Raw genomic sequence first — 24,635 nt, 5'->3', positions numbered from 1 at the left:
GGAACGCGGCACATTCATCCAGGCGGCTCAGCAGGTCCGCGCCGGGCTCGTCCCGCGCCCGGACGTGCATGGCCCGCACCCCCGGCACGGCCGGCGGCTCCTCTGCGTCCACCGTCAGCACCGCCACCACTCCCGCCGCCGCCAGCGCCTCCGGGGACGAGCAGGACTCGGCGCCGCCCACGTAGAGCCCCGGCAACACCGGCACCATCCCCGTCCCGCCGGGAGCCGCCATGGCTGAGGGAGGGAAGCGCCGCCCCCGGCACGGCATCGCTTTCCGCTTCCCTTGCCAGGACGGACTGAATAATTTCGTAATGATCGTCGCCCTGCGGTGCGATTCTCTCCTCGCTGCGTCCACGAGTGACTGTCTGAACTCGTCTTTTTGTTCCACATCCCTCTGCCTCCTTACAAATGCTCAGAAAACAAATATCACAGGATGGGTCGGGTTGGAAGGGACCACAGTGGGTCATTGGTCCCAGCTCCCTGCTGGAGCGGGGTCGTCCAAGAGCACACGGTACAGGATTGTGTCCAGACGGTTCTGGAGTATCTCCAGTGAGGGAGACTCCTGACAAACAGCACAGAGAACAGAAATTTTCAGCTCCGCTTGAAGCTTCTAAATAAAGCTTAAATACTAACTAGCAAAATAGATAAAAGAGTACGCAAGTAGACACACAGCTAAATGTAGCTGCAGCCAGTGGATAAAACATATAATGAGGAATACAGTGGCTTTTGTAGCAAAGCTATGTAACAAGAAGCAGCAGCATATGGCCTAAGAGAAGTTCAAGCCAAGGTCATCTGCAACATTGGGATGTCAGGAAAATCCACAGACGCCAGAAGTTTATGTCCAAACAGGAGACAGAAAGTCCTGCAGCTTTATTCGAATAAAGGAAGAGAGCCCACGGGGGCACACGCCCGCGGGGTTTTCTCTACAAGTTGTGAAGGGCGCAGCCTCTTTTTATCCGAAACTCCCGGCCAAATGTTTCCCTCTTCCTTTCCCCATTGCCGAGGTACTCGGAAGGTACGGCTTTCCCGGACTGCCTAGCACATATTCTCCCTTTGAACCTACTGTTTTACCCCGAAGTTGAGAAGTTCAGACTTGTTTGTTTCGGGAGCCAAGGTATCAGGGCCCTGCAGCAAACCTGCTGCCCAAAGTTAGTAGAGACATTAAGAACCATTTCAAAGACATTAACACCCACAACTTTACCCATCTAATTGTGAAGACATTAGCTTTCCTCTCAGGGACACTCAGTGAGTATGACCACCAGAGACCCCTCTAGATGACCCTCTAGGACCATAAAGGACTTACAGTAGGAGGTGGATACATGCAAATTTGTTCCAGGAAAAGTGATGTTTCTGTATTAGCTAGGAAGTACACTGCAATGAATATGTATGGTCACAATGGATTTTTACTCCAGACACACCTAAATTAGAGAAGGTACCTTCTCTACCAGCACGCTTATAAAAAAGACTCCCCACTTCAAATTGTGTTTAAAAGTTTATTTGCCAGCTGTTTTCTGTCTCACTCCACAACCTCTCTGGACAACTTGTTCCAGTGCATGGTCACCCTCAAAGTAAAGTTCTTCCTGATGTTCAGGAGGAATTTTCTGTGCATCATTTTCTGCCCTTGTCTGAGTGGCAGACACCAGTGAGAAGAGCCTGGCTCCATCCTCTTGGTCCCCTCCCACTTTTTTTATCGTGGCAAAATGCCAAATCTCATTATAAATACTTGTACTAAGGCTCTCTCCATGGCTGGGACACACAACCTTACCCTGTCTCCACTATAAGGGATAGACGAGCCTAAAGGATCTAATTACCATGACTGAGGGGATTGTTCTAGTGCTGCTCCCTTCGAGACGGCTGCAGGCAAAACTCTTGCAAAAACATCTCCAAGAGCCTCTGGGATCCTTGCAGGATGCTGGCTGGCCACTGAGGGGGTGAGACTGGCAGTCACCTCAGACCTGATAAGGTGAGACTGAAAGTGGTTGCGAAGGGAGGTGGTTTTCCCTTTCCTGCGGGAGAGGCAGATGGAGCTGGGGAACCGCAGAGCAGCTGTCCAGGAGGGATGCACCACCACAGAGATGCTGCTGAGGATGCTACCCATGAGACACTCCCTCACCAGTGCCAGCAGAGAGCATGCACCAGTTGCCAGTCTTGCTGGGAGATGGGCAGTGAGACAGCAGCTTCCAGAGCTGTGGAGTTTCCATGTGCTGCTGGTGGCCCACTGAGCACACTGAGACGATTCTTTGTAGTTGAGATGGGACCCAAGGTTCCCAAGGGTGCAAGGCCACTGCTTAATGTTTGCTGCAATCCTGCCTCACCTCCCATGCTTGCCCTAGTGCCTGTGTGATTGATTGTGTGATTGTGCCATTGTGCAGCAGCCGAACTGGCAAACTGCTCCAGGGAAAGGTGGACCCCCTCTTTGGGTGAATCAGCTCTAAATCGCATAAATGTGACCCAGAGGATGTGCCTGTATATCTGAGTATGGGCAGTTTCTGACAGCTCTCATTTAGATTATTCTAAGCTGCATAAATATTCAAAATTACTTCTTCCAGTTGCCATCACCACCAGTGAGAAATGAAAGGTTTACTGAAAAAGCATTTAAAAATGCAGACAACTTCTCAGTAACAGCAGGGGGGAAAAAAAAAAGCAGCATACTGAAAAGAAAGACAGGTGGAAATTAAAACCAGATAAAACTGTGTATGGACCTCTACTCATGAAAGCAGATAACAATTGAAGTAAACTAGGATGGGGGAAAACCAGCTTATTCATTTCTTGAGTGATCTGAAAAAAGTCAGCAGACAAATGCAAGTTACTGAAGGGACTATGAGTTTTACAGCAGGGTTATATTATCCAGGTACTATGTGAATACTAAGGGGTGGTTAATAATCTCTGTTAACCTTCAAATCTGTGAATATGCAGGGGCAAATAGTACAGTCTTCAACTAAAACCAGGATGCAGGGTCCCAAGAGGTTGGTCTGGTGGTAGTGTTAGCACTACAGTCCTCCACGCTGCTTTCTAAAGCCATGGATAATGAGGGAAATGTGAAAAAGATGTGATTTCAAACTGAAAAGCTGTAGTGAGGGTAAGTACAAAGTCCTTGGGGCACAGCCGACAGACAGCTTGGTATCTAATGGCTTCACACAACCAAAGCTGCACTCCCTAAACCTCACTGTTTCTCTGCACCCCCCCTTTGCTGTGTTTGCCACCTGCAGCCTGAGGCAATGTCTCCTGAATTTGCTCATGGCTCCCAAATTAGAGTAAATTTTTTTTCAATCTGATTTGCAAACCCTTGTTCTGCCCCCACCTCTGCTTCCCCACATCATCTTCTCCTCTACCACCTAAAATTGCGATGTTCTCCCCCAGGTTCCAGGAAACCATGTGACTAATTAAGCAGTTGGGGTGAGCTCAGGTGCAAAGAAAAATCCAGTCAGATGATGGGCTGCTGCCCACTCGCTCCAGCAAGTGCATTCCATCTCTGCATGTGTCTGCCCTGCTGCTTCCTAAGGGAAAAGAAAATGCCAGCCTTCTCTGGGCTGCCCGCTCTGGATCCTCACAACACAACCAGACTGGCAAAACTGATTTTCCTGCTGTGGAAGCAAAAATGCTGGGCCTGGGCAGAGGCATAACACCCTCTTCCCTCCTAGAAGAATTTGTCTGCATCTTTCATTGCACAGCGGGGTGGCTCTGCTCCTTCAGGTTTTTGGGTAGTTTGGGGCCTGTACATCAGAGGATTTGTGAGAAGAGTCTGCAGCTCACAGCCCAGGTTACCAGGGTGCCACACAGCAGAGTAGTGGGGACTTCTTCAAAAAGCCATATATGAGAGACAGCAGCTCTGGATTTCAGTGTCTTCCTCACATCTAAATGCAGCAGGAGCTTACTTTGCACATGTCCTGCTGGTGAAGGGGACTGTACCATTTCTTGCCTCTTGGAGAAAGGATGTTTTGCTGAGCTCAGAACTCTGTGGGAGCTGGGAAGTCCTCCATGGCAGCATACCATCCCTTAAAGCAAGGACTTTCCAGCAGTCACAGTGCTTCTAGCAGGAAATTTAACTTCTGATTTTTGAAGGGCTACTGTTCCCTGCATAACTACACTCCGTGTGTCTATATCCGTGTGTTTACCTTTATCCATGTATCAGGAGGAAGAATTGCTTCATCTCCCAGCAGGAAACCTCAGACTTGCAGAGGCAGCTAGAGAAACAACAGAGAAAGAGGCTCACTCTTGACACTCTGCAGGAGGATTTCATCATAGCCCTGCGTGGGTGAGATGTTCCTACCTGTCTCCACTCTCTCAGCATCTGCAGACATGCAGTTACTCCACATGTCAGACAAAAAAGAAGAGTTTTCCAACTGCAGATCTGATGCTCAATTACAGAATGGAGCCTGACAGCTACTACTACTACTGGGTATTAATAACTCTGCTTCTCTTTATGGCTTTAACAGCTGTAGCAACCAAGATTTATGATGACACATTACCTTCAGCAATGCATCACATAAGGAAACTAATCTGACAGTGCCAGGTCACTGAGCTGACTTACGGGCTTTTAAGTGAGTTTCTTCTGCCAGATTTGCTGCCCTATTTACTGGCTAAAAATGAACAATTTGCGCTGTTTTAATATAGCTCCATACTTGCCTCTGTTTGGGCAGCTCACAGACTCTTTTCCCTTTGTCACACTGCCTTCCCAGGAGCCAGCTGATCCATCTTCATTCCCCATCCTCTGTCTGAAAAGCCTTTGAAACACATCCAGTGCTGTGTATCCTGAAGAAGGGTACACCCCAGCAGAGGGGAGGAAAGGAGGGAGGTAGCTGGGAGGAAACACTGGAGCAAGAGGCAGAGATGAGGGATGGAGCAGCTCTGGGAGAAGGGGGAGATGACAATTGCCTAAGAGCAGAGGAGCACGGTGGTTGCTAGCACTCACTATCTTGTGGCAGGATTTTATCTGTATCCCAGTCACTCCTGGAGAAACTAAGTCTTGCAAAGATTGGGATCACCCATTACTTCTCCCTAGACTTAGAATTAGAGCTGGCAGCAGGAAAGTCCTAAATAACTGCTAATCATTAAGATTGTACCCTGGAGCTGTGTCTGGGCCTGTGTCAGCCACCTCAGCAGCCACAGATCCTAAACGGTAGCCCGCAGTTTTTAATCTCTTGTCTCAGCAGTGGGCTGGAAATTTCCATGTTTTCTATCCTCATGGCACCATAATCCACTGCAGAGGCACAGGTGGATGCATGGCAGAAAGCAGCCTCTCTTCAGGGGTAAGTGGGCTCCTTCACTACTCAAAGATGCATTCCTCTTTATTCCTGCAATTTACTTAAGAGCCCGGTCCAGCCAGCTTTAATGGCATTTCCAATTCCCATCCCAAGGACTCTTGGTGTGGCATCCATGAAAAGCAGCTAAAAAGAACAAGTTTATTGTCAGGAGGTCTAAGTTCACTGCAGAGAGTACTGTGCAGTGTACTGTTCCCCTGACAAATACTCAATGTCTGCAAGTCAGAGGATAAAGAAAACACCCTAAAATAGAGTTGAGCTACTTCTTTGTGTTTACAAATGTTTTTGTGGAACAAGAACTTTTAAACAAATAATGTAAAGTACAAACCTTTGATTAATACTTTAACATCTGTAATAGCAGTATGTGCTGCAGTTTATATTTGTCTATATTTGTATCTAATAAATATCTTCAATAGAAAATATTTCTTAATAAATACTTTAATTGCTCCCCATGTGGCAACAGAAAATATACTTCCCAAAATCATCAGTTATTGTCAATAGGCAATATTATTTGAGGCAGAAATCTTGCTGAAGAAATATTCTTAAGAGGTGAGATCATTCACTGTTTTAATCTCCAAGTGAGACATTTCCTTACAAGTGGTTATGCTTCTCTCATTTGTGCTACTCCTTCTCTTTGAGTTCCCGATTTCTCTTTCTAATTTTAGAAACATAGGGAAAAAGTGTTGAGAGAGATCTGGATCCTCATGTTCAGCTCCATACCACCACAGGCAATAATATTACATATTACATATTTTCTTCTCTAGCTTCATCTTAGACCTTAGTTTTATTCCCTCCCCTCCTGCGAGACTCTAAAATCATGATTATCTCATTGGACAGCAAGATGGTAGCTTGCCTCAAATCTGATTCTTGTGTTAATGTTATCTTTTAATTTAAGTAGGTAATTTTGTTTCCTGTTGTTTATCCCAGTGGGGCAATATTGGAGTAAAAGAAATAATTATCTAATCTATTCCTGCTCAGATTTGGTTTTGTTAGTGAAACAAGGCAGGTCTGTTGTGTTTGCTAGGCCAAAAGGAGCTTCCCAGTTTCCTCATTCAAGGCCAGCTCTTCTCTGTATGTGTGCAGATTTTAATTCATCTTTCTTGACTGTGTATGGCCGAACGATATAACAGATGTAGTGGTGATTTTTTTTTTCCTAATGTTTTGTAAGTACTTTTTTTTTACTTCTACTAGGATTATGTCAGCTGGCCCATCCTAGGTTGTGTTATTTTTCTCCCCCACTTCTGTTGAGTTCTGATTATCCTGACAAAAGACCCCTGTATTTGATGAAACGTTGCATTCTCAGCAGAAATTGTAACTTTTGCCCCAAAACACACGATCTCGCACCCTGCACTATTAACCACCAGCTGATTTTTATGACACTGCATCTCCAAGTTGATTCCTGTCCAGTCATTCCATCATCCTTGTCCATGTGTGCAGAACCTCCCACAGCCCATCAGCCACAGTTTCCAGTAGCACGCTGTTTCAACACTGCTGTAACATCCTTGTGAGCCCATCCTCGTAGGTTCTGGATGAGCGCCTGGTTTGGCTGCTTCCAGTCGAGCACCACAGAGAACTCTTTGGCAGAGCTGGGCGTCTGGGATCGCTGCTGACAGCTGTTCCGTCTGGGACAAGGTGCCTTGTGGAAAGCCCTGCTGTATTTCAGTCAGCTCTTCATCGTAGCCCACAGATTCACAGAATCACAGAACCAATTAGGTTGGAAAAGACCTCTGAGATCATTGAGTCCAACCTGTGACCAAACACCACCATGGCAACTAGATAGTTGCACTGAGTGCCACATCCAGTCTTCCTGTAAACAACTCCAGAGATGGTGACTCCATCCTCTCCCTGGGTAGTCCATTCCAATGTCTAATCTCCTTTTCAGTGAAGAATTTTTTCTGACGTCCAACCTGAACCTGCCACAGCTTAGGACTGTGTCATCTCCTGTCATTTGTTGCCTGGGAGAAGAGATTGATCATTACCCGGCTACATCCTCCTTTCAGGCAGTGGTAGAGAGCAATAAGGTCTGCCCTGAGCCTCCTTTTCTCCAGACTGAACAACCCCGGCTCCTTCAGCCGCTCATCACGGGACTTGTGCTCCAGATCCTTCACCAACTTCGTTGCTCTTCTTCTCCAGTCTCCCCAGCCCCGCAGTGTCCTTTCTGAACCGAGGGGCCCTTTGAAAAGTCCCTTTTGACATGGGAGGGGGGAGCTGGAAGCGGCCGCTGGGCGCTGCGTGCGGAGTGCGCGGGGCGAACCCCCGAGGTGGCGGGCACGGGCTCCAGGGCTCGGGCGGCCACCCCCGTCCGCTCCCCGCTCCGAGCGCCGCGGGGCTCCCGGGCACAGCGCCCGGCGGCCGGACCGGCGGCCAGAGCCGCCCCCGCTGCGGCGGGAGGGCCGGGCCGGGCCGGGCGGGCGGGGCGGGCCGGGGCGGGGCGGCGATGAAGGGCCATAAAGGGCGGTGGCGGACAGCGGCGGGGCTGGCGCGGTTGCTCGGGCTGAGCGGTGGGGCCGAGGTGAGCGGCGGGGCCGGGGCTCCCCTCTTCTCTCGGGGGCTTGAGCCGCAGGGGCCGGGGCTCCTCTCCTCTCGGGGGCTGAGCCGGCGGGGTCGGGGCTCCTCTCCCCTCTCCTCTCGGGGGCTGAGCCGGGGGCGGGCGGGCTGGCTCTCCTGGGAGCAGGCGCTGGGCAGCGCCTCTGTGCTGGCTGCGGGCGCTGGGAGTCAGCGCAAGGCGCGTTCCCGCCGACCCGCGGAGGGAGCCGGACCTCCCGCCTCCAGCGCTGCTGCGGGGACGGGCCCGCGGAACTTCTCTGGGTGTTGTGTCAAGTGATATGTCTTATAGGAGAAAGCTGGTGCTGCAGGGTAGCGCACCTCGTCGTAACCAAGGTGTAGGGGTGTAGTCCTCGTTCTTTTTTTGCCTCTGATTTGGGTGTTGTATTCAATACCCTTTCCACTCGGTATTAAAGATAGTGTCTCCTGCCTCCGCAGTGGTTTTCTTCCCAAGGCGTGAGCATCTTCAGGTGTCAGATCTTGTGAGGGGAATGGCTGGCAGTGGAGCAAGAGGCATGTGAGCTGTTAGCATCCCAAATGCACTGGAGTCGCTAGGAATCTGTTGTCACTAAACATAAACTTTGCCGAGTAGGCAAACACAAGTGATTTGGGGGTGGGAGACTTTGGGGGTTGACAGCCTGAGAATTAAACTCTCCGCTGAACTGGAAATGAAATACTTTGTCTTCCTCCCCCCAAGGGCTGCAGCGTGCATTATTCTCCTAGGTGAGGGTCACCAAGCAGAACCAAGTGTGTGGTGGGGTTGGAAGCACTGGACTAAGTCCTTTCTGGTCACTGGGTGAGTGAGCTGTGTGTGTTGTCTTGGCTGCACAGGGCTACAAATGGGAAGGAGGAGAGGGAATAGTTTCAGAGGTAGTAGCTGAAAGCACTTGCAGCTTAAGTTAGAAGTCACAGGAAGACTCTTGTGTTCTTTAGTGATCTGGAGGATTTAATGGCAATACAATGAATTTACAAAGGAAATGTACTTTAATGTGCTTGAACTGCCTGAGAGCAACTGCTGGAAGGCTTGATGCTTTTTGCTTTGTTGGAACATTAAGGAGCAAGCTTGAGGAACCTCTTGATTTGTCCTAGATTAATCATCTTGCAAATCACAGGCTTGTTTTGTGCATGCTAGTGCTAATGTGTTCCATGGCAGCCCGGTTTGTAATGCAGCAGCTCATGCCCAAGGACAGAAGCTACTTCCCCAGAAGCATTTTAACCTCACCATGTACCTGCTCTAGGATTTGACTCTCTTCATCTGGAGAGGTGGCAGGTCAAATGAGTTGCTCAAAAATTTAAAGCTGGCAAATGGGAGGTTTGGGATGATTTAGCTGTTCTTTAAAACTTGCTTTAAAATGTTCCATGCACTGTGCTGTTGCACACTAGGAAACGATAGGGTTTGACTTTTTTGTTCTTGGTAGGCAAGCGTTAATTTGCTTAAGTTTGGCTAGTCTGACCTTGGCAGCTGCAGTCTTCAGGAGTACTTGGGGCAGAAGAAGGTGAGGCCTCAATTAGTCTGTTGCTGTCAGGAAGCACCTGGCTACACAGAAACCTGGAACACTTAAAAAAAGAAAAGGGTATTAACACCAGTTTGAGTTGCATGACTGTCAAACATCTGTAAGTATCTACATGCTACAAAAGGAGAGTGACTTAAGAAATCTTGTCACAGCTAATCAGATCATTCTCTTGTGCTTAAAATGGTCAGACAAGGCTATGACCAAGTCTGGTTAATGAGATTCTGAGTGTTAAAAGAGTAACATGAACTTGATATGCATCATCTGAATTTATCCCAGATCTTACAAGCTTGTTTGCCCTTCACAAATGCACAGAACTGGGGGCAAGTACGAGTATTTCCAGAAAAGTAGTTTGGTTAGACACTGTCTCTGGAGAGGGGTAAGGAGTTGCTCACAAAGACTGGAGTGCCCACTGAAGGCTGTAACCTGACTTTGCAGCTGAAATTCTCTCCAGGACATTGAAGAGCTGCAGCTTTTTGCAGGAGAAAGATATACTTGGCCTTTATCCTGTGAGTGATAGATGCTGGATCATTCAGAAAGGGAGGAGTCCTATGAAAAGGAAGAAATCTAGAATCTCTGGCATAATTTGAGTTATCAATAGACTGGATGTCTAAGCTCTGAAACTAACACCTGAGAGTCTTCTATGGTTATGTTAGCTGGAGACAGCGGTTTGAGCTTTATGTGCATCATGAAACAACTTCAAAGTCTAACTTTCAGAAGTGTTTTGCAGCACAACTCCCTTCAGCTGGTGCTACTGATGACCTTAGCCTTAGGTAAAGCTTGTGTCATCTTTGGTAATTCTCATTTAACACAAAGTACTTTCCTGAAGCAACTCTACCTCACCAAAAAAAAGAAAAACAGCTAATTTTTTATTTATTTTTTTTTTTTGCCTGCACCAGTAGAGAAGCTGTGTCTCATTTCAGGTGAAAGGATTGCTGATAATGATTAATACAAAGAGTAATTTCTTTCTAGTTTGTGTCTGTGTGAATGGACAGAAAGACAGAGCCTAGGAACAGATCTAGGAAGCACAAACAGAAGCGCTGACTTGTCTTTTTCTTTTTATATTCTTCTTCTGTACAGTTTCTTTGGAGAAGAAAAGCCCTAAGATGGCAGGCAAAGGAAGTAGCAGAGCAGACTCCATGTCCTGCAGTGTACTGAACTGGGAGCAGGTCAGCCGTCTGCACGAGGTTCTTACAGAGGTGGTTCCGATCCATGGCCGGGGGAACTTCCCGACCCTGAAGATAACTCTGAAGGATATTGTTCAGACGGTGCGGAGCCGGCTGAGCGAAGCAGGCATTGTGGTCCACGATGTCCGTCTGAACGGTTCTGCAGCTGGTCATGTCCTGGTCAAGGATAATGGGTTGGGATGCAAAGACCTGGATCTCATTTTTCAAGTTTCTCTTCCAAGTGAGGCAGAGTTTCAGTTAGTTCGAGATGTGGTCCTGCGATCCCTCTTGAACTTCCTGCCGGAAGGAGTAAGCAAGCTGAAAATCAGTCCCGTAACACTGAAGGAAGCCTACATCCAGAAGCTGGTCAAAGTCTACACTGAGACTGACCGTTGGAGCTTGATATCGCTTTCCAACAAGCATGGCAAAAACGTGGAGCTCAAGTTTGTAGACTGCATACGACGGCAGTTTGAGTTCAGTGTAGACTCGTTCCAGATCATTCTGGACTCCCTGCTCTTTTACTATGACTACTCAGAGACCCCCATGTCGGAGCACTTCCATCCAACTGTGATTGGGGAGAGCATGTATGGAGACTTTGAAGCAGCTTTTGATCACCTCCAGAAAAAGCTGATAGCTACGAAAAATCCTGAAGAGATCCGAGGTGGTGGGCTACTGAAGTATAGTAACCTCTTAGTGCGAGACTTCAGGCCCATGGATAAGGATGAGATCAAAACGTTGGAGCGCTACATGTGCTCCCGATTCTTCATAGACTTCCCAGACATCCTGGATCAGCAGCGCAAGCTGGAGACCTACCTCCAGAACCACTTCTCCAAAGAAGAGAGGAGCAAGTATGACTACCTCATGATTCTGCGCAGGGTGGTGAATGAGAGCACCGTCTGCCTCATGGGACATGAGCGAAGGCAGACTCTCAATTTGATTTCTCTGCTGGCGCTCAAGGTGTTGGCGGAACAGAACGTCATCCCTAATGCCACTAGTGTAACCTGTTACTACCAGCCAGCACCTTATGTCAGTGATGCAAACTTCAGCAACTACTACCTTGCAAGTGCCCCAGTGCTGTACAGCCAGTCCTACCCCACTTGGTTGCCTTGCAATTGATCGCTTCCCTGGAGGGCTCCTGGGTGGAGGCTACTGAAAGCCACGAGTGTAAATACAGACTAGTAATGACTGTCAGTTGGGTGTTCTCTAATGGAAACATGATGGCATCAGACTGTCCACTTCCTGGTGTGCAGTGGGATTATGCAGCCAGGTGACCTGCTATGAACCTTTCGGTGTATCTCTACAAATGCCAAAAAGCCTTATTACCTCTTCATTGGGAGAAGAGAGCCAGCAGCCAAACTTTAAGTGGAGCGGTTAAGAAATTTTGTACTAGCTCTGGAAGTGGCTATTAACATGTGATCTAAGTGGAGTATTCAGTAAACTGGGTTGGTTAATTGACTGTAAAATGCCTTAAGCAGAAGCTGCTCCTGTAGTAGCAGCAAAAGTCTGCTTTCTATTCCCTAACCTCATTACTCTTCCTCAGTCCAAGTTCTGGCCAATTTTCTCTTGAGCTAATTGTGCTAAGACTGGGCTCATGTTATCTTGGGTTGCTTTTACTCTGTGTCTGTGTAGCGCTGGTAAGAGTATGAATACTGTCTGTCTTGTAGAGGACATAAATGTTGTTTCCTGTAGTGCCTATGGATATCTGGTCCCGCCTTGAGTTCAAGATCAGTTTCTTGGAAGTTGAAGATAGTTTAGTAAGTCTATTCATAAAGCATAAGCTGCCTAAATTTTTCTTGACTACAAAAACTTGAAAGGTGGCATTTCTAAAAACACACCAAAGCACAGTCTAAAACTTGGTAATGTGAAAAGTCCTTGAAATGAGGAAGCTTTAAATAGAACTGGAGCCACAGTCTGAACACTTAACTTGGAAAAATATTCATGAGTCCAGCATCAAGCTAAAGCCTTTCTATCTTTCAAAACAATTTTGGCACAGTTGGAAAGTAGTACAGCTCTTACCTTAGGGTTTGACTGGATTTTCTTCCACACAGGTCCACAGCAAAACCAACAAAAACCCTAAACAAAAATCCCAAGCCACTATAAATCGCAGGATTATGTGCACTCCTGCCACAGTATGAATTCTGAAAGTGCCTCCTAAAATTAATTTCTTGTTGCACAACTTCAGGCCAATCTATCACAGTCCTGAAGGTTTGCCTTTCTGTCACCACTGAAGGGTTGAGCTTACCAGGTGATCACAATCACCTGGTCACTGTATGAGATGGCATTTTGAGTGATTAGAGTAAAATTCTTCCTTTTTACTGCTCTTGACCCTCACTTGGAGAGGTGTAGAAGCCCTAAGCAGAGCTCTTCACAGAAGTTGTATGTGTTGAAAATCTGGACCTGAGTTCAGAATCGTTTCTGGAAGAGTATGCACTCCCTTGGAGGTACAGGGGGCTGATCTTCCTGAAGGGTGTGTGCTGAACTTGCTGCTTTGGGACTCCCAGGCTTTATAAGGAAGGTTAAAAATTCCTCAGTTATTTATGTAGTGGTGTAATTAACTGGATGATTTTCACTGAATTATAGTAACAAAATACATATAGCAATGCTCTTGAGTTTCTTTTGTTAAACCAGAGATGTCAACTAGAAAGGCAAACCTTAGAGCTATTTATTATGTTCTGGTGCAATGTTCAAGAATGCTTGTTCACTGAATCTTTTTTTATTACTTCTGTAACTATTTATTACTGTTTCTGCAAGCTTTTAAGACCAAAGTGCCTGAGCCAACAAATGATTAAAGCTTAGAAGGTAAAGCAGGAAGCAGGTGGAACACCAATGTTTGCTTGTTATTCAAGGTGGAAAACAGCAGCAGTGCTGTGCTTAAATGACAGTAAAAATTGCCTGCTCCTCAGAAGACCAGCAAGTTCTTTCCACTTTTCATAACTACTTCATAGAGAGTGCCTCAATGGAGCAGTGAGGCTACTATGCTGCTCAGACCTCATTTAGCTTAGGAGGGCAGGGAGGGATGCAATCTACAAAGTGGACAGTGTTTAGCCAAGCGGGCTTTAGCTTAATTTCCTGAACAGTTTTGATAGCAACTTCAGTAGCAAAAAGACAAAGAACTTGGTGGATTTTATTGTAGTTTTTTTTCTTTAAAGGCTTCCTGATTATACAGCCAAAGTAGCTAAACTTGAAAGCAAACCCAGCCTTTTTCATTAACTGTGGCTTGGACTTGGTGTGGTTTACAGACAAGACATCTGTCATCCAAGACTTTGACTTTTTAAAAAACTAACATGATGCCAGTGTTGTCATATGTGTTAAACTTAGTGCAAGTTTACTGCTGGAATGCAATCCTAGGCAAGAATAACTCCTGCATGCAAAGCAATCCTTGGCCTAGTATAGAGTGTCACTAGAAAGAGGACTTAAGGGTTTGTAATTGCTGTCATCTCATAGATATATTTAAAGCCAACCTATGCTACAGCCATTGCAGAAGTGAACCATTGCCTAGAGGGGCTTAGACTCAGATATCTGCCTTCTGTGATGTCATGGCTGATCTTTAGGAGCTGTTCTTGTGCATTGGCTCATGTGGAAGAAGTGGTGAGATGCTTGGGAGGAGTCCTCACAAGCTGGAAACACAGGCTGGTTTCATTAGTCTTTAGTGCCTTGGCTGCTGAACATCAGGCCAGGTGCATCTCCAGGAAAAGGAAATGCTAGAGAAGGAAAAAAGGCTGAATTGGATTCCTAGTGAAAAATAGAGCCACGGAGAAGTTAAGTTTCCTGCCATAAGTATTGTGCTTTTGCTGATGTAACTTGATGCTGAGGCCTCTAGGGAAGCTCTGCATTGAATTGCTGCTCTCTGAACAGCTGAGTGCCTGCCTGGGTTTGGTTTGAGCTTTGCAGGATTCTTATGCTCCATGTCTGGTTGTTAAGATGCTCTGGCACATGGGAAATACTGATGCTTTGTAACCTGGCTCTGAGACACTAAACTCTGAATGGTTATACTCTATCCTGAAGTTGCACACTTCTTGTTCCATTGACCCTGGAGTACCAGGAGTTGCTGGGGCACTGCTTGTCCCATTGCCTTCAAAATAATCCTGGCTTGGCAGGTGAAGCTGGTGTACTTGGTGGCTTTTCATCACTGTGCTGCAAGCAGTCCACCCCTTTCTGTTCCTGGCAGCTTGATGGTGCAAGTGGCAGTGGCTTAATTTGCTGTGGGTTAGCTGGTTTGAGGTCAGGTTTATGGTGACCCCTTATAGCAAGGGGTAATTTGAGAATGACTGCAAGATAAAAGTGACAACTCTAGGCCAAGTCTAGGATGTCTGCTCAATTCAGTCACCCCTCAGCACTAAAAATGCCACTGCAAACCTGTTCTAACCTCTTGTGTGTCACAGGAGGTTAGAGAGAGATTACTGTACCTCAGACTGTTACCTGATATGTTCCCTCTGGGCAGTGGCAGTAAAACAAAGCTGCAGTAACACCCAGTGCATCATTCCTCAGGACCAAGCTTCTGCTAGCTATGGTATAAAATAGCTGTTTTCTTCATGTGGCTTATAAGCACTGCTGGACAAAGTCAGTCTGAGGTAAAGCACCTGCTGACAACATTTATTGCCAAGTTCCCCTTGACTTGCAGTGTATTGTGACTTCCTCACTGTAAGATAGACTTTTTTATTAGATAGAGATGCTGCCAAGGAGACCTGGTAGAAGACTGTGTTTTAGTCACTTTGGTGAAATCCCTCTGCTGATCCATGGTGACTGTGACAAGTTGGAAGCTAAAGCATAGTTTGTGGTTACTGTGCTAAAGATGTAATTATTGCTGTGCTTGTCCTCAGCTCAGTCAGTCAATCAAGCTGGCGGTTCAGGACTACTGCTTGCTTCTGAATAACCATTTTTCAAAAGATCCTCATGCTTTCACATTAATCACCTCCTCTACCAAGCAGTAGGTAGTACTTAAATCTAGTCCAAATATCTAAAGCTTTTTATTGAAACTTAAAGATCCGTATTTTGGACTTGTGTTCTGGGGTTAAGCATTTGGTATGTGCCCAGGTTTTGTGGGTTCCTGATTCCTAGAATAACCACTGATGTTGAAAGTGACCTCTGCTTGTCACTCTATGAATAGCTGGGAAAAGGCCTCTTAGAAGAGAACCTGGACAAATTGCCTTAATTCTTAACTGTCACTCTACTGATGGTACTTGTTTCCTATTCCTCTCCCTCAACTCAGTCAGGATCCTGTAATTGTTAGGCGCAGGAATAAGCAGTAAGTTGACCACAGCCACAGACAGCTTGGTCTAATTTGGGCATTGGGAGAGCCAAATGAACAGTAAAGCTTCTGGCCCTCACATCTAAGTCGTACTTAATTGTTTCTTGAATACAGTTAAGCATATTTCATAAATGTTCTTTATTTTCAGTGAAGATAGATACAGAGTGGGATGTTGGTCTATAGTAGAAACTTTGGGGGGAATGGCTGGAGCACTCTGGTTTTTCTCACTTAGACAAGCCAAATCCAGACATTTATCTGAATAAAACTGCACTTCCCATTAAAATTTAGAAGGCTTTTTTTTTTCTATGTTTATCTTATTTTTTACTGTTAAAAGAAGTCAGCTCTTGGAAGACCTGTCTCTCATCTCTTTGGAAGAACTGAGTTGTTTTGGTTTTTCTTTCTCTCCCCTCCTTCTTTTAGCTGGAAAAACAGGGTACTAGATGTATTTGGATTTGTGATGAGCCCAAATGTGAAATTGGTCACAGTAACTTTGTCTACTGTTCTGCACTGTGGTGTTCACTTGTTATCCTTGGAAATCGGGGTTTGGACCTTAATGATGCTGGAATTCTTGTGCAAATAAACTTATGCTAAACAACCCTTGCCTTGAGCTATTTTTGCCTCTAAATAATGCTGACAAAGTATCTGTAGAGCTTATTTCACCCATGGGTGTGCAGGTGCACTTGTGAGGTGGGTAATAGTGTGGGGTACACAGTAAATGCTTGCTTTAGATGTTATTCAAGGCACATTTTTTTATCTGCCTCAGCTTATTGCAGATTAGTTAGTTAAGTGAGACATGATTAATCTTTTGCTTTCATTTTTTTTCCCTGTCTGACCATCATCTGGTCCCAGCTTTCAGACACAGTGTAACAGACCTAGACCTGTTAGGTAGGGTCTGGTCTGAACTAGAGCCTACCAGTCTGTTCTGACACACTCCCTTTTATATGCTGCTGCAAACTTCAACTCATGACCCAAGGGGACAAGAAACAAAGTCAGCAATTGTTCTTCAGGTTATTTACATGTTGAAAGCTTTTGCTTAATTGCTGATGCTACTATTAACCAATGTTCAGTGGGAGCTGAGCAGGTCAAAGCTAAGTACAAGCTGCGGTTGTGCGGCAGTCCACTTGCTGATCCTGCTCTAGAATAAAAGAATAAATGCTCTTAAAAAGTGTACTTGCTTCTAATCCCCTCCAGAGCACAGACAAACTCTAGCCTTAGTTAAGTATTGCTGGAGAAATTCCAGTTTCCAGGACCTTGTAACACCTGCAGTGGAAACTTCTGTGGAATTTAGAGGCGGTGTGATCCCATGGAAGTAATAATGAACCTTGGGCAGTCCCTTTTCCAGATCTAATTGCTTTCCTATGAACTTAGAGAACTGATAATGCAGCTGGGCAGCACAAACCATCTGCTTGTCACCTGAAACTCTCTTACCTTAACTCCTGTTTGTCACACCATGAAAACTTCAGAGTTATTTTGGGCACTATCCTTATGTTTCTAGAATACCAAGCTCAGCTTTGCAGGGTCAGATAGTGAAACAACAAAATAGCTGTTCTTAGGCAAGTGGTGCCAGAGTACTCTATGTGTTCCATATGGAGCTTATATAATGGTAAACAGAGGAACTAAAGAAAGATGTTTTTGCTCTATTGCAGTTTCACTGTTAGTGAAAATAAGTATTTTGTCCTGATAAATCTGCTAGAGCTTTGCCTTCTCCATGCTGTGCAAGGTGAGCTCAGCCTTGTCTTAGCCTGTGAGGCATTAGACACATGGTATTCTATATTATTGTCATTATTCTGTCAGGTGTCATTTTCTCCTTCCTTCTGTGATGGAATACTTAATATTTTTGAAATCAGAATATTCAAAGTGTCCTTACAGAGATGTTGGTCCTTTGAGAGAAAAAAAAAATAATTTTGCATTCCTGCTTATTTAAAATTGCTTATTACATATTAATGTATTTAGTTCATCGATAAATTAAGTACTTGCAGTCACTATTTTCAGCAATAAAATAGTATTTTTATTTATCCAGCATATACCACTTGAATATGGGTATAAAATATAGCAGTTGTGTTTTGCTGCAGTAGCAGTGCTGCCATCTGCTCTGCCTCATCTCAACGAGTTCCATGTCCTATAGGCAAGACTTCCCAGCCAAGAGAATGTTTAGCCTGCCAAACCTTAGTGATTTTCCTCCTAGGAAAGGGTTGAGTCATCATGCTGGAAAAAGTGAGTCTTGACAAAAACTGTGTCTAAAGCAGCTGCTAGAACCTAAGCTGGTAGTTTGTGTGTACATTAAGGAGTCCTATACATTTGTTAGTGTTATTTCGTTGACCCTTGGCTAATTAATTGGTTTAATTAAGCAGCAGGAATGAGGTGCCTAGGCTGTGCTGGGCTGTTTTTGTCACTGGTAAGTAAATTAGAGGACTATCAGTGTTGCCCCACTGCTTGGAAAATGGAGTAGTGCAAACTCTGGGAGAAGTCTGGCCAGGACAGAGGACTGGCTGGTCTAGTCTGGGTCAACCTTTTGCCACTGAGAAACCTCTGTAGAAACTCCTGCATACTTCAGGAGATTCCCATGGCTTGATTGCACCTCAAGCAAAGGGAAAACTGTCCCCCTGCCTTGCAAGAGAAGGCTTGAAGTGTGAGAACTCTAATTTAGTCACTGCCCCCATGCAGCAAGGCAAATCTGAGTGTGCCAGATATGTGGAATGTGAATTACACCCACAGTCTGGTCCCTTTGTGGGTGCCCTTCTTGCTTCAGAACTGACTGTCCACCTGCAACAATTCCCTTCTCCACCCCCTCCCTATTGCTTATCTGAAAAACTTATTCTGAAAGCTATATCTGAATGTTCCTCCCAGAAAGTTAATGCCCGAAGCTTGCCCTAAAGATAGTGGCAATTCATCGTGTGCTGGGAGAACCTGTTCTAATATTTGATTGTGGTCATTACTGAGAATTTCAATTACATTTTCATGTTGGGCTTTGAACTTTGTCTTCAGCCTGTGGACTGCTGCATCCTTTCCAACAAGGCTGAGAAGTCTCAGATGGTGTTCTGCTATCCACTGGTCTCTTCAGCTCTTGGATGAACTGCAGAGAATGGGCACTTGATGCTTTATGTTGTATAGGTTGGATTCAGAAGCTGGAAACATTTTCTTCTGTAACTTTGTTGTTCCTGTTTCTCCTGACCCAGCACCAGCTGTTAGCCCAGTGCTCTACATACTCCCAAAAACTGGTGCTCAGATTGCTTCCCAACCCCTTGATGTCTGTCCACAAACTCTGCCTGCCATTTTCACCATGGCATTATGGCATGAAAGTGCTTGGCCTGAGTCTGTTATCCACAGTGATTTCAAACTCCATCTGCTGCTTTCTGAGGCAGCCTCTACCATCTGCTATCAACAACATCTGTGCTCCTGGTTTCCAGATGTGGTATTTTGCACTTGTGGGTACTAGGAAAGCACTTTGTCTGAATTCTATGGGCAAATACTCACAAAGTGGATGCACAGTGTAACTCATCTTCATTGTTTACTACCATGCTGTCTTCAGTGTTGCATAGTTCTCACAGTTTTGCATTGTTCTTGCATACTGAAGGGTACATGATGTGGTTGTGGGCACCTTGAAACCTGCAGGTGGTTTAAAACCAGTGTCAGCACAAAGTCCACAGACGTACTGGACACAGGTTATTTTGGGAGTTTTTATTTGTTCTGCAAATACAGGGTAGAGACAGCAAAGAAACTTTATATTCTGTCAGTGCTTAACAGCAGCTCTTCAGTTCTTTGCACCCCTCCACCTCTAAAACTCTGCAGTTACAAGTGCCTGGGCCTTACTGTCTAATTACTGATTTTACTTACTTGTTAATAAGGAATAGATGTGTATGTAGTCAAAGGGTCTTTGGTTTGGCACAACTGAAGTGAGGAGCTCTGTGTTTCTGCTCTTGCCATCACATCTGTAACTCATCACAGTCATCTGCCCGTCTTGCAGCTCATGTGGGGCTCCCCAAATGTTTCACAGCCCAGATGAATTGCCAGGACTGATGTAAATCTCCAGACCTCCATGAGATCCCTTCCACTTTGTCCTCCTGGCCAGCTTTTCTTAAGGCTGGGCTGAAGTAAGTTACTTTGGGGATGAGAGCCTGCCATGGGCACAGTCCAAATTCCCTGTGACACCAGTGGGAGTTTGTCCAGTGCTGTGAGGGATTTGCTAACATAGCCTGGCAGGCCTGAGTGACATGGGCTCCTGTGTTACAGCTGTCCAGCTGTACTGGCCTGTGCTTCCCCAGCCCTGCTTGATCACTGGGAGCAACATGTGCAGATGGAGCTCAGCCTCTGGCATCAAATTCATGGAGTAACTCCAGAGAAATGCTGCTCACAGGAAAAAATACCCCCAGCATCTCTTTTGGAGCAGAGGAAAAATTGAATGTGGAGTAATATTCCAGCTAAAGATTTGCATTCCTCAAATTGGTGGTTGGCCTTCCTCCTTGTAGCACTTATCTGGTAGAAGGAGGATTCCTATTTCATATTGTTTCCCAGCCCATGGGCTCTGAAGAGAGGAAAAAGCACATTTTGGTGACAGAGGGAGCTGCTGACAGGGCCAGGAGTGGATATTTAGGAAGCCCTGCCTGTCGGTGAGGTGGGAAGGGAAAGGGAGGCTGGATGGTACTGGGGCATTTCAGAAATCAAATAGGAGGATTCATGTTTTAAAAAAAACCACACACATGAACCAGGAAGCTGACAGAGAGGTGTTCCATCTTCTTACAAGCAGGTCTGACTTCAAAGTGCAGCAGCATGCCAGCAGAACTTGCAGTGGGGCTGTGTCATGCCCAGTCTTAGGATGCTCCACGAGTATAATTTGTAACTTTTTGCAATACTCAATTGTGACATAAACCATGGTAAATGTGCTCTTCTGTTCTTGTGTGCTACACGTGGCTCTCCTCACTGACACATAAGACACTCATGGTGTGAACTGTGGCCTTCAGAATGCTCAGCCAGAGTTTTGTTGGCTAGTTAGAAATAAAAGATTTCTGTATGGGTATAATTGCAATTATAGTTACGAGTTTCAGTTGACCAGGACTTGAATTTTTATTTTAATTGAAGTACCAGATTGAGAACATTTAGTTAAAAGGAAAAAATAGGAATTTCTTTCTTGAATAAGAGTTCATTTACTAGCAATGTGATACTTGACAAAAGTGTCTTGCTGTAAAACTGCATGTGAAGTTATGAGTTTTAATTCCAGAGCAGCAGTTTTTACTTTGAAGGTGCTTGCTGCCTGATTGCTGGTTTTACTTACTGCTAGTAAAGAATAGATGAATAGTGAAAGGGTCTCTAGTTCACCTCAGGGATCATTTGACTGATTTGCAGTGTTATAATACCAGATTATCATCAGAGAGTTTATGTCCACTACAGTCAAAAGGTCCAGATCCCAGACCTCATGGAAAAGTACTGTTATAATGCACCATAGTGGTCTGGACTTGAATAAGAGAAAAACTGCAGAAAAAAAGAATTTAAACCTGTTTTTTGTTTTGTTTGTTTGGGTTTTTTTTGATGATGACTGTTCTTCAGGCTGTTGCAGGCATGCTTGATAGCTTGCAAGCCATGTTTCATTTGTGAGAGGGACCGTGTCAGAGGATGAGGTTAATTTCTATACATATTGCAGTGTAATACATCACAAATAGGCTGCAGTGTAACAGTGCTGGCTCATGACACTGCTTGAAACAGTCTGACAGCCCAAGTGGCCGAATTTTACATCCATTGAAATGATATTACTTAAAAAATTGTATCAGAGGACTGAGAAGCTGCAGAAAGGTGTTTAATGTTCACGTGGCCAGAGTTGTCTGAAAGGCAGTGGTGCCCACGCTGCCTCTTGAGGAGAGGATTTCTGTGCATGGGGTATTTTAGAGAGGGCCTGGGGTGCTGCTGAGCACTGAGCAGCAGCACAGGGGCCTTCAGTGCCCTGCCACAGTCACTGCATAATGATGTGAAGGAAGTGTCAATTAAACCTTACCTCCAAATGATGTGAAATAAGTGGCAAGTTAAACCTTGCCCCCAGATTAAATCAGGCTCCATAGAAACCCAACATACTTTTTTAATTTTTCCAGTGGTTTAATTTCCTTTTTATTTCCGTAGCAATGGATTCTTGAGAATCCAGACATGCCAGAGTGCTGGCAGTTTACCTAGCCTTTAACCAAATCTTTATTCTCACAGTACTGAGTGAGCAGAGAACACAAACATTGAGTAAAGAAGGTGTAACAGCTCTATAAATGTTATAAACAAATATTTAAAGGGTGGGTTTTAATCTATAGATTACTTATTACTTATTTTATTTTTTTTTATACACTTACTATATCTTTAAAGCTAAAATGTTACTTTCATTAAATAGTTGCCATTTTCATTTTTCTTCAGGAAACTGACAGAGTAGGTGCTGGTTGTAGCCTGGCTCCCAGATATCACCTGGAGATTCCTGTCACAGGTGATAAGAACAGCAAAATAACAGCCTGGCTCTTATTCTGTCTAATGTTTTACTTCCTCTTCTCCAAAGTGAAGATAATCAAAAACAAAAAAAAAGTCTCGTGAAATATTGCACAGACTGACAATATTTTTCTTTCACAAAAGAGTATTTATATAAATTCTTTTCTTTAAAAACATGCATTGAAGCAAGCCTAGGGGTTTATTTTGGCTGAGGGTTCCTGACATACAGCCACCTAAAATAAGCTGCTTATGGCATTTCACAGAGCGTTGTGTCCTGTGCTGGGGGTTTCTGTGAGTCGAGGCAGCCCCTGCCTGGCTGCAAAACCTGTCTGGGGCTTTTCTGCTTCTTGGCACTTTGGCTTTGGGTTATCTGGGCCTGAACTCAGCCTCTGGTTAACCTTCACAGTATTAATAGCTTCTTATCTCAAACTGCTAGAAATATGACAAAAATACCAGGAATTTTCTTTCAAGCCCAGTGGAGACCTGTCACCCTTTCTTGTGGCTCTGTGATGATGACGTTTGTCAGTTCCTGCAGGCTGCTCAAGTCTTCTCTGCTCTGTGTCAAGCTGGGTGTTAGCGATGCTTTCAGCCAAAGGTCTGCAGGGCTCAGGGTGGAGACGTCTCCTGCAGGGCTAAGGAGTCCTTGCAAGTTCTGTCTTCTGTCTCAGATGAAGCCGAGTGACCCACTTGTCCTAGATTCTGGTTTTTTTGTGTCTGAATGTGGCAGGAAGTGCTGCTGCCATGGCAGGAGCAGAGGTTCAGGGGAAAAATCTGACTCAGAGGCCAGAGTTTTATCACGGAACAATTCACATCTTTAAATCACATTCAGTCCATGCTCTTCACCATTTTTTTCCAGTCATCTTTGGCTGGGTAAAGTTACTGTCAGCCCCATGAACTTCAAGGACGATCTCATTTCCAAATGAAAATGACTCTAAGCTATTTAGGAGCCAGAACTGGAAACCAGTCAGTACTGAGTCTGTGCTGGTGACCACACACCTGAGACTGGTTCAGCAGGAGGCATTCAGGGGTCTGGAGGCTGGTTTTGGAGTATCCAAATGAGAACCTTTAGGATATGAAACAGAGTATTCCTGCCAGTGGTTTGGTGTATTATGATGTGTCTCTAAAAACCTAATGTCTCAACAGATGGAGATTCTGAGGAAGATGGACAGGAAAAAAAATACTTTGTGGAGAAAAAATACATTTTTGAATTGGAAAAGTTTTTTAGGAGGACTGTGTTAGATGGACAAAGCTATGTATGCAAGCTTTATTATTATTTTTTGCTTCAGCTAAGAGTCACCGTAATGAGCTCAATGAGATTGGAAGATGATGATACCCCCGAACTGGTAGGGGGTGGAAAAAGACCTGCATCAAACTCATTTTCCAACGTTAAATTACAGTTCAGATTTCTATTTTTTTTTCTTTTTTCGCCCCCTTCTCGTTGGCTGGTTAGGTTTTCTCCTGTCAGCCAACTTCCCCGAGCAGCAGAGGCGTCCCTGTGGCCCCGGGGTGCCCCGCGGAGCGCTCAGCACCGCGGACAGCGCCCGGCTCCCGGCGGGGCCAGCCCCGGGACACCGGCCGGGACCCCCGGAGGGCGGCTCCGGGAGCTGTGCCTGACTGTGGGGGGACGTCTGGGTGTTGCACACATCCTTTGATTAAGAGAGATCATTAACTCTAATAAAAGAGTTAAAGAGCTCCCTCGTTTGATGGAGAAATCTCCAAAAAAAAATTGAGGCAGAAATGCTGCAGGTGTGGTTAACCAGCAAGGAGATGGGGAGGGATGTTCCATATGATCCCGGTCTGAATGGAAGGCTCTAGAGGGAGAGCCTGTTTTCCAGGAGCTATTCCCACCAACCTTTCCAAAGACAGCCTCTTTCTTCAGCTCCAGATGAAGCCTCATGCCCAGTCTTCTCAGGGCTTTTCTTGTACCTGTCACCTGTCCAAATACTGTGCATCCAACTACTCAATGATCTTTGTGGCTTCCTAACAGCTTGGGACATTCCCTGATGCTCACAGCCATGGCAAATCTGCAGCATTTCCAATGCCACAAATGGTAAATACCATTTTATGTATTCCTTTCACTCCAAGAGTCTCATAAGGACCAATCAGTTTGCCTTTCAGAAGGAGAGGAGAAAGTGTTTTAACCCCAGTTTTATTTGACAGAGACCTGAAAAGAGAAGGAAAGAGGAGAAAATGGAAATCATTACACAGAAAACTCCATTTTCTTTGGATCTTGCTGTTCTGTGTCCATTCAGGCTCACCTCTACACTTCCAGTGGAGCAGTTTTTCTTGCAGCCTGGTCTCACAAGGGTTTCTTAGCTTCTCCCTCAGAAAGCACAGACAAACAATCTCCAGGCAAATCCCCTTTAGCAGACAGCTGCACAGAAGAGATAACTCAGGTGTAGGACTATAACAGAACAAATGTGACAAGAGTTTTTCCCACCTCAGCTCCCACCTTACA

General features: G+C 45.3%; 2 protein-coding genes across 3 annotated transcripts in view; one reads left to right on the top strand and one right to left on the bottom strand.

Moving 5' to 3' along the window:
* The window catches only part of DUSP12 (dual specificity phosphatase 12), a 3,545-nt gene extending 3,262 nt beyond the window's left edge, over positions 1 to 283 (bottom strand). The window contains exon 1 of the mRNA XM_033514779.1: positions 6 to 283. Coding sequence (XP_033370670.1) covers positions 6 to 268 — 263 coding nt within the window. The 5' untranslated portion in view covers positions 269 to 283. The remainder of the gene's footprint in view (positions 1 to 5) is intronic.
* A 7,449-nt stretch (positions 284 to 7,732) lies between these two features.
* On the top strand, positions 7,733 to 16,327 carry TENT5C (terminal nucleotidyltransferase 5C). 2 transcript variants are annotated; one of them, XM_015646605.1, is made up of 2 exons: positions 7,733 to 7,773; positions 10,397 to 16,327. In XM_015646605.1, the coding sequence occupies exon 2, from the start codon at positions 10,423 to 10,425 to the stop codon at positions 11,596 to 11,598; it is 1,176 nt and encodes a 391-aa protein (XP_015502091.1). In that variant the 5' UTR covers positions 7,733 to 7,773; positions 10,397 to 10,422; the 3' UTR covers positions 11,599 to 16,327. The 2 variants fall into 2 exon arrangements, with proteins under 2 accessions (XP_015502091.1, XP_033373097.1); XM_033517206.1 differs by lacking the exon at positions 7,733 to 7,773 and adding an exon at positions 8,503 to 8,601.
* Positions 16,328 to 24,635: the final 8,308 nt, after the last annotated feature.

This window comes from Parus major, chromosome 1, assembly GCF_001522545.3.
Source record: "Parus major isolate Abel chromosome 1, Parus_major1.1, whole genome shotgun sequence".
In the NCBI taxonomy this organism is placed as follows: Eukaryota; Metazoa; Chordata; class Aves; order Passeriformes; family Paridae; genus Parus; species Parus major.
The sequence above is the reverse complement of the archived record's forward strand: the minus strand, read 5'-3'. Positions and strand labels throughout refer to the sequence as shown.

Bases quoted from the DNA above. Each gene is read 5' to 3' on its own strand.
- TENT5C (XM_015646605.1), top strand. From the start codon at position 10,423: ATGGCAGGCAAAGGAAGTAGCAGAGCAGACTCCATGTCCTGCAGTGTA.